A 9,424-nucleotide genomic window follows, 5' to 3' on the forward strand; every position below is an offset into this window, starting at 1 on the left:
TACTGTCATGCGGACCGTACGCGGTGAGTGAGGCACATACAAATTAGTTAGTTACGACGTTGCGTGCGTTTAGCATGAATGTTATTAGCCCTAATAAGCTGAGTTTACACCTGCAAGTTATTGCTGCAAGTTTTGAAACAGAGGTATATGCAAGAAAGTGATGCAGATATTTGCCCCTTACTCTTACCCACAAACTACTAAGAAGATGTGAAGAAGATACTGCTCTTACATATAGTTGCAGCAATTGCAGCAATAACTTGCAGGTGTAAACTCAGCTTAAGACATATGGAATGTTGCGTAATCTGTGCCTCATTTTTGACATAAAAAAGTAAATAGGTGAGGATCAGTGCAGGGCAAAGGGGGGCAGGGGCATGGCGGGGACGCAGAAGTAGAGTAGAAACAAATCAATAATTTAGTAACTTTACGTTAACTTGTTGTGCATGTTTACTAAACTCAATTCCATACATAATCTACCAGAACCGTTACTTTGTGTACGTGAAATAACTAAAGTAAGTACAGTATTATACTTACGTGTTTATGTATACGTAGCTATTGGCACCGAATTGTAATAAAACTTAGTATGTTTTCATTCCAGCATTTGTGTGCCAGTCGATCATAATCATGAATAGGGACAAACGGGAACCGGAATATCCTGCAGAGTTAGAATCTCAGTTTATACTGAGGCTGCCTCCCGAGCCTGCTAAGGTTCTAAGCGAACTCTTGAAAACTGGAGAGAATCTCAAAAATCGTTTAACCATACAAATTGAGAACGATATGCGGCACGGAGAAGTGCGGTTTGACCACTGGCTCATGCACGCTAAAATCGTAGATCTGCCCACCATTGTAGAGGCACTGAAAACTATAGACAACAAAAGCTTCTACAAAACTGCAGACATTGCCCAGATGATGATATGCAAAGATGAACCCGATCAACCTTCCACTGAAGATGAATCTCCGTCTAAAAATAAAAGGAAGGACCCTTACAAAGTTGACAAAAAATTTCTGTGGCCCCATGGTATAACTCCACCAACAAAAAACATAAGGAAGAGGCGTTTTAGAAAAACTTTAAGGAAGAAGTTTGTGGAAGCACCAGAGATTGAGAAAGAAGTGAAGAGATTGTTGCGAGCTGACAATGAGGCAGTTAGTGTCACATGGGAGGTCATAAATGAAGAAGATGATCAATCACCTAAACCAGAGCCGGGCCCATCTGTTAGCACCAAGCCTGAAAAGAAGCCAAAGGCTGAGCGGCCAACTAAACGAAGTGAACCAAAATCTACTGCTCCAAATCCTGAATCTACAAAGCTAGTTGATATATTTGGTGGCGCTCTTAGTGACAGTGACTTGGAAGAGGATAACATTAATGTGGAGATGGAGAACTGTCGCTTGTCTCCTTATGACAGCCGGATGTCAGATACTGGATCCATGCATGGCTTGGCCGACATGCACAGTAAGGAATCAGATCAGTTTGAAGCACAAATGTTTCCATTTCCTGAAGCTCCTAAGGCAACTTTCAGTCATGCTTCTACTTCTGGCATGCAGCACCACTCTAGCACCAGAGTTTCAACAACACTGTCCGAAGAGGAGGATGGAGACTATCAGAGCTTACGTGATATGAACAAGGATAATATGAGCTTTAGAATTGAACAAGTAAAAGCAGAACTAGATGAACTGAAACAACGCCGACAGCGAACACAGCATGAGATTGCTGGCATGGAAAACCTAGCTCTACGACAAAGATTCCAAGATATTCTTCATACATTGAATCAAGATATCATGTATAAGGACATGGAGTACCAAGGCCTATTAACACTTCAAAATTCTGAGGTGATATAAATTAACTATTTTGGATCTAAGAATCTTATTAATGTATTGATGTTGTATTTTATCTGCACATATGTATCTACTTATGTGCAGGTTCATTATTAGTGTTTTATGGGTAATAGTTGTAAGAAAAGGTACTGAATGAAATATGAATTAATTGGAAGCGAACGGAAGTACAGGGAGTCAGCGGAGTGCTATTTGAATAAATTAAACTTGAGAAACGAGATGTCAATAATATCATATATTAATATGCTTTCTCTTTCTCTTCTCATATTATTGTCAAGTTCAATACTATTGTTTTGTTTTCATGTTATGTTAAGGTATTTCATTTATTTCAGTATACATGTTTTTTGAATGATAATGTCATGATCATGACTGTGTAAAGATCATCTTTCATATTTTGATCTCACTCATTCACTCAATGTATTATTGAATTATTTTTAACAAATGACAATTGAATTATTATGAAACAATTTAAGATTATTGTGTTAGATGTCTACTTTCTTCAACATTATATTTTTTTAATAGTAGGTCTTTACATTATTATATAATAATAATAGTTTTTAATGCCTGCTATGATGCAGGGTAAACATTAGTAGCTATTTAAATTTTAACATAAGTTGTTGAAACTGTTTTTACCTGTTTTTTTTTCTAAATTATAAATAATCTACCCCACCCAATACAACATTGTGATATTTTACTGTTATTGGGGCATATAATGCACTTTAGACTGGATGCCGGAAAATGCAATGATTTGATAACAATGATAACTGATTGAGTAAAAAAACTAAAAATGTCATTGTAGTTTATTATGTAATGGCTAAGTATGTTTTCTACTTCTAAGTCTGTGTTAGGTTAAGCGTTAAATTTAATGAATAGTTTAAGATACTTCAGCATTATGAAACATTTTATTTTTAATTATATTTATTATAATACTGCATTATTTTACATTACTTATACACATAATTATGTATAACTTATATTTACTTAGTAAAATAAAGAAATCTTATCTCATTTTCTTCCTCATTTGGTTTTTGAGTAGGTAACAGTGTGTCTTGAGATCTTTTGAAAGACAGTATGGTTAAGGTTGTTTCACTTTTAGCATTTAGCACCACCCAGGGATCTTGTCATGGTTGACTTTGAATTTCGGTTGTTGAGCTGATAAATACGCTACGAGGGAAGAGTTTGTTACTAGGGACTCTGTGTGGGTGAAATTAGCTAGGGCATGATCAGGATATTTAAGTAAATAAAGTCTTACATTCAGGATACAGTCATAAAGAACTTTTTCAGTAGAAAGAAGGGACGTAATTTTTTTTTATGGGGCGTTAGCCTTTCTCGCCATTATTTTTTAACATGTTCGCTACAACTACAGTCAAGGCAAGGATGCGAATGTTTATCGTCCCGTAAATTCTACCTCTATTCTCCCTGCGTAAAACAATTGTTTTCGCGCTTTTTTCTAGTGACAGACTTGTTTCAAACGATTGATAGACTGTCAACTAAAATTTTCTATGAGAATTTGCCTCTAAATTTGCGATCAATGTTTAACCCTTAAATGCATGGTGATGTATATATGCATCATATATTTGATGGCCCGTGGCTCGATATGTAGCTATCCAAAATCACATTTATTAATATAAAATTAAATAATATAATGATTTACTATTTATTATTTAAGGATTAAGATGAAATGGCGGAAAAGTGTGAAAAAACAGGACGATGGCGATTTTTAGTATGTGATTTTGGTTGATTTTTTAGGAGTTAGTAATTAGTTTATGTTTAAACATTTTGTCATAAAGGTTTCACAAATAGTGTACCTTTTTAATAGTAGTATTTTTTTTTAATAAAACTTACCAATACGATATATTTATATAAATAATATTTGGCCTATTTAACTTCTAACACTGATTTAGTATAAAAATCGATCTTAAATATTTTTTTTATTATTTTTCCCAGAGTCAGAAAACCATTGTCTATCACATATATTAATATCTCGTTAAAAGAAAAATTCATGCATTTAAGGGTTAGAGTGTGGCTAATGAAATATTGCCCCAACTTTTGGCGGGAAATTCAAAAAATCTAGGGCTGGTCACATTTGGTATAGTAGGAGATATAGTTTTGATACTAGAAAATATTTTTGTTTTCTGTGCACACTTATATTGAAAATCAATAGAAATTGCTAATATATGTACAGAAATTTGACAAAATCTGTTAGCATTTGACGTATTAACCTAAAAGTTTGACGATGGTTATTGGCATTTAAATATTAATAATTAACGTGTATTACAAGTATGGATGAAAAAATTAAAAGTGCCTGTTAGTATGTCTCACCACAGTTTAAATTAGACTACTATGCCAAATTTCAACTCCAACTTACAACATTTGCATTTGCTTGTTTGCTCACAGACAAGACAGAGGCCGAAAGATGTGAAGTCTCCAACCCGCATTGCTAGCCCAATGGAGACTATATAGCCCGAGCCCTCTCAGACATGAGAGGAGGCCTGTGCCTGGGCTGCTGGCAGTGGAACGTATATAGGCTAAATTATGTTATTTATTTTATTTTTTATATTTTTATATCAAATTACTACTGACCAGTCACTTCACTGATTTCTTCTAAATATTGGTTTTTCGTAAGTAAGTCGTTACGTTCCAATATTTTTATTTTATTAATGCTTTCCAGAGCTTCGAGTTTCTCCTTGTCTTTACACTCTTTTCCTGTTTATGAGATTTAAGTTTTATTATATTCACATACTTAATCAAAGTTATAGGCAAATGTTAGAAGTAGTACTTAAAGTATCAAAATATTAATAGAGCACCAACCTACTATATTGTTTACGACTTGTAAACATTGCAGTTTTTCATTATATGCCGCTTCACGTCGACTTCGCTCTTGGTTGTAATTATTTATTAGCTTAAACAGCAAATTGCGGACCTCGCTTGGTATCGTCATTGTTATAATATTTAAGATTTACCCTTAATAACCCGCGAACAATTTGAATAAGTGACATAAATTGACAGCAGACTTTTAGCCTTTTTTTTAAACCATAGACAATTGGTGATACCACAAGGAAATATCTGTCAACAATATTTGGCTAGCCAGACTCTAAGTGTTATGGCTATGGAGATTACCTCTATTCTCCCTGGTTATGGCTCGTCAATAATTCCGCCAACGTCAAGATTTTAGGCATGCGTTTTATGAAGACAATAAAGTTGGCCGGTGAGCCCTACATATTTCAAATTCCCCGCCTTTTTTAGTTGACTGTTTAAATCAAAGAGGATATTTGGTCTATAAAGTATACATACATATTTTTCATCACACCCGCACTTTAAATGTGCTATTGTATGCAGGCGGAGCGTGAGTTATAGAAAAATCGTTCTCCCAAGGGAATAATGAAATTTCTTGTACCGTACTTAACTTTTTTACATCTATTTACATATTTTTTACATTGCGAGTGTGATGAAAAACATTGTGTGTAACTCGGGGAGTATGAATATTACTAACTCGAGTCTTTAAATCGCTCCGGCAAGCCGTCGTGATTTAACTTACTCTCGTTAGTAATATTCAACTTCCTCCCCTTGTTGCACAATGTACTATTATTCTGTGGTTTGAGGTCAGTTTGGCTCCCCACAGACAGTCTTAAAAATTCATAATCTTAAAAAAAACTTGTATGCAATCTGACAGTTCAAACTGACACTGACAAGACACTGACAGATCTGAACTGTCAGATTGCATACAAGTTTTTTTTAAGATTATGAATTTTTAAGACTGTCTGTGGGGAGCCTTTGAGGTACAATAAGATCATTTTGACGTGATAACGTCTAATAACTTGCTAATAACTCGTTACTACGGGCAGCATGCACGAAAAAGATGACGTCATTGTCCCGTTTCCCAATATAGCTTAAGCGCCATCTATTGGCGCGCGTTGGAACTAAGCGGCTGATCGATGCGCTCGGTATGGTTGTAGCGTGTGGCCTGAGTAAAGCACCACAGCTGCGACAGATGGCGCGCCCGTGTTTATTATTTTTGAGTGTTTGTAATTTAAAAACATGAAAGATTGCATTAAAATAAGCATCTTTTATAGAATGAAGTTGTTTGAAAAACCTATTTATTTAGGAGTTAGAGCAGTACGAAGTTGCGAATTTTCCCATAGTATTTACTAAGGCGCCAGAGACAATAAATTTACGATGATTTTTTTTACCAATATAACCTATGTTAATATTGATAAATCATATAGAACACGTTTAAATAAGGATGTTTTGTTATATAAACTTTTTCTTCTCCATTAATATTTACTGAGATATTAGGGTTCTAAGATTAGTAAATGGCTCTAGCACTTTAAAATTAACGCGTGTCTCGCAAACGGTCTAGGATACAAAACACAGACCAACCCCTATAGACATCTATTACAAGACGACTCGCGGTGGCCAGCCTTCCTAGTATTTGCACTGATATAAGCGCGGGCGCTCGCCGTGCCCGATCAGTATCGACCAAGTAACAGACCCGAAAGCAGCGCGTGTTTTTCGCACAAAAAAATTGGAAAAGGGTATTTTGATGCCTTAAAGATGTCCACCTGTAGTGTGAAATGGTGTGGAAAGGTAACAAGAAGCTCAAATTTAAAAACAGACGGCATTACATTCCACAAATAAGTCATATTTATAATTTATTCAGAGCCGGCATAGGTCAACTTACATTGGCCACTTACGCGTCAGTAGAGGGACAGTCATACTTCTGTCCCTTTTCATCTGGCGCGACTGCCCGCCGTCCTTGAAACGGCCAATCACAGCGCGCTTAACACATTCCCCGCCCGCTCCTCGCACCCCAAACACTGGTGACTCGTATCGCGAACCAAATATACAAGACTGCCACTCTATAGGAGGTTCTCTGTGATACAAAATGACGACTTTTATATAGGTATTGGCCCCTGTACACATATGGCCAACGGTTTCACCAACCCCCTTGGCCAAGCGTGTAGCCACTTGACAGTCCTACGATAGCATAGTATCCAAAAAAAAATTCCGGTAGACAGTCCTACGATACCTTACTATCCAAAAGAGGGGATGGAGACACAGTTGATTAAAGTGACATCTAGCGAAATATTGCGGCATTATTTACTTATTCTCTTGATACAATAACGTAGCCTAACTACATAGTTTGCTACAAAAAGTATAGATGGCAGTGTACGCTCGTTACTTAGTGAATGAAAAAATAAATTCGGCAGTGCCTTGTCAAACTCCGCGTGTTTGTGTTTGATTTTGAATTTGTTTAATTTTTTTTGGATATCTTCATGAGAACTGTATGTGTTGGTTGTGGTATCATTATAAAGGTAAAATAGTATATTTCTCTAATACGTAATAAAAAAAGGGGGTCATCGCTCAAAATTTCCTGTAATTTAAGTAATAGTCAAATAAAAATTTCTTATTTTTTTTTTCGATTACATAAGTTTAACCTTGATTTATAGTATATGATCATACATATTTTACTATAACTATAATTTTATTTCAAGTACTGTACGTTCATTTATACCGAAGTATTTTTTTTTGAACTATACCTTGTGTAGTTTAGAAGATACAGACGTTTTTGTAAAAAGTTGTGAATGCGCAGCGCCTGTGCGCGTCGCTTAAAAACCCGGACGGTTGACCGGAATATGGTCGCGCGGGCTGGACTGTCAAGTGGGTAGAGGGCTACTTGGCCGTAAGTTGGCAGTTGGCGCTTGCGCTTGGCGGCCAACCGATTGGTGTCGGTTTTTTGTCCACACATCAAAGGATCTTGGCGCCAATGGCCAACTGCGTTTACACGTTGGCGCTTCATTCAGTTGCTCGTCAGCCGTCAGAGAGGACAGTAGTGAAATATTTACGAAAATAATAAGTTTATCTATGCCAATAATAGTGTAGATTTTAGGAAATAAAATAACCTTGCAAATGTTTAATGTATTTCCTAAAAAAGATAAATGTTCTTATCAGAATATTCAAAAAATTGTTAATATATCAAATAATTTAATTTTACTACGGGGTTATTATTTTTTAATCAAATTTTGCTGACAACGTAAAAGACCTAGAATTTCCTAGCCTTTTCCATTCCACGTCCATCTTTCATGAAGAGCCAATGCCAAGTGATTGGTTCGCCAATGTGTAAACAGCGGCTCTTATCTTGGCCAAGGGGTTTCACAAAGGGTTGGTGCCGTTGGTGGAACCGTTGGCCATGTGTGTACAGCGGCCATGATGTGTGGAAACCGACACCAATCGATTGGCCGGCAAGCGCAAGCGCCAACTGCTAACTTACGGCCAAGTAGCCCTCTACACGCTTGGCCAAGGGGGTTGGTGGAACCGTTGGCCATATGTGTACAGCGGCCATATAGGTTAGGTTCGTTAGGTATCTTCAAACGGCCGAAGGCTCCTATCACAGTATAAAACCAGTAATAACTCTTCTTACAAACTTCACGCCGCGCGGTGTGTCCCCCTCCCTCCCCTCGCATGCGGCGAAAACATGCGAAACTGGTGATTATTGGGCTGGACAGTCGGGGCCGCGTTTGCGCGCTGTGTTGACGTGTTGAGTTCGGGAGAAAATGACGTCAGCACCGAAGACATATTTTCGTTACTGTAGTGTTTATGGGTGTATGGAAAGTTCTCAAAATGCGGAAATGTCATTCTTTAGAATTCCTAGACACCCAGAAAAGTAAGTGGTTGTTATATATTTGCAGTGTTAGGTACATTATTGCTTACGTAAATGGCGTAAAAGTGAGATTTAAAGCTAGAATGACACATTAAAATCAATAAGGATTTATCTGTAACGACATTTAGGTAGATGCTGCGATCTATCTAGCTCGAAAGTTTGGTACCTACTTAAATATTGTGCAAACATCTATTCAAACATTTTATGTAAATATGATTTCGTCAGTATTTAAGAAACAAATACGTACTTGAATCTTTATTAGATAAAAAGGTAGAAAGAGCGTTGGTACTAGCATAGCGCCATACACAGTTACTAATACGAGTAGGACAGTAGGTACCTACGTTTCTAGTTCAAACGAATCTTTTTTTTATTGTGATGGATTGGGTGTATTCTAGAGAAAACATATAAAATGAACACTTAAATTAACGCTTTTGCAATTATTGTTACACAATCTACTATTGCGCGTATGAGAGTAATATATTTATAATGATTTTTTGTGTCTTCAATACTGACTAATGTGGTGTCATGACGTGGTATTGTTATACTAAAACCTACTTACAGTTAATAGTACCTATTAGATTTACAACAACTTACATTGTACGAAGTCGATTATAGTAACGTTGTACAACCCTGCGTGACCTTGCGCAGTAGTAACGACCGCGCCGCCGCTGCCGGAGATTAACTACTGATATATCCTTATACTGTGCTCCTATTCTGTGCAGTTTCTGTAATAAGCGGGGCTCCGTCGATATCGCTTTCTGTCTCTGGCGCCTTAGTAATGCTACGGGAAAATTTTGCAACTTTGCACCACTCTAACTCCTAAATTAGTAGGTTTTAAAAAAAACTTTAATTTATAAAAGATGCTTATTTTAATGCATTCTTTCTAATAAGAACAAAACACTATTTTAACTATAAATCTCCCGTGAGACTCATACA

General features: G+C 36.6%; 1 protein-coding gene across 1 annotated transcript; it reads left to right on the forward strand.

Annotated features, from left to right (window-relative positions):
* The first annotated feature begins 347 nt into the window (after window positions 1-347).
* LOC125241026 (transcription initiation factor TFIID subunit 7-like) lies at window positions 348-2,841 on the forward strand. Its single transcript, XM_048149300.1, has 2 exons — window positions 348-509; window positions 596-2,841. The coding sequence occupies exon 2, from the start codon at window positions 622-624 to the stop codon at window positions 1,831-1,833; it is 1,212 nt and encodes a 403-aa protein (XP_048005257.1). The 5' UTR covers window positions 348-509; window positions 596-621; the 3' UTR covers window positions 1,834-2,841.
* The last annotated feature ends 6,583 nt before the right edge of the window (window positions 2,842-9,424 follow it).

Source organism: Leguminivora glycinivorella, chromosome Z (assembly GCF_023078275.1).
Source record: "Leguminivora glycinivorella isolate SPB_JAAS2020 chromosome Z, LegGlyc_1.1, whole genome shotgun sequence".
In the NCBI taxonomy this organism is placed as follows: domain Eukaryota; kingdom Metazoa; phylum Arthropoda; class Insecta; order Lepidoptera; family Tortricidae; genus Leguminivora; species Leguminivora glycinivorella.

Coding starts and splice junctions, on each gene's coding strand:
- LOC125241026 (XM_048149300.1), top strand. CDS start 622: ATGAATAGGGACAAACGGGAACCGGAATATCCTGCAGAGTTAGAATCT.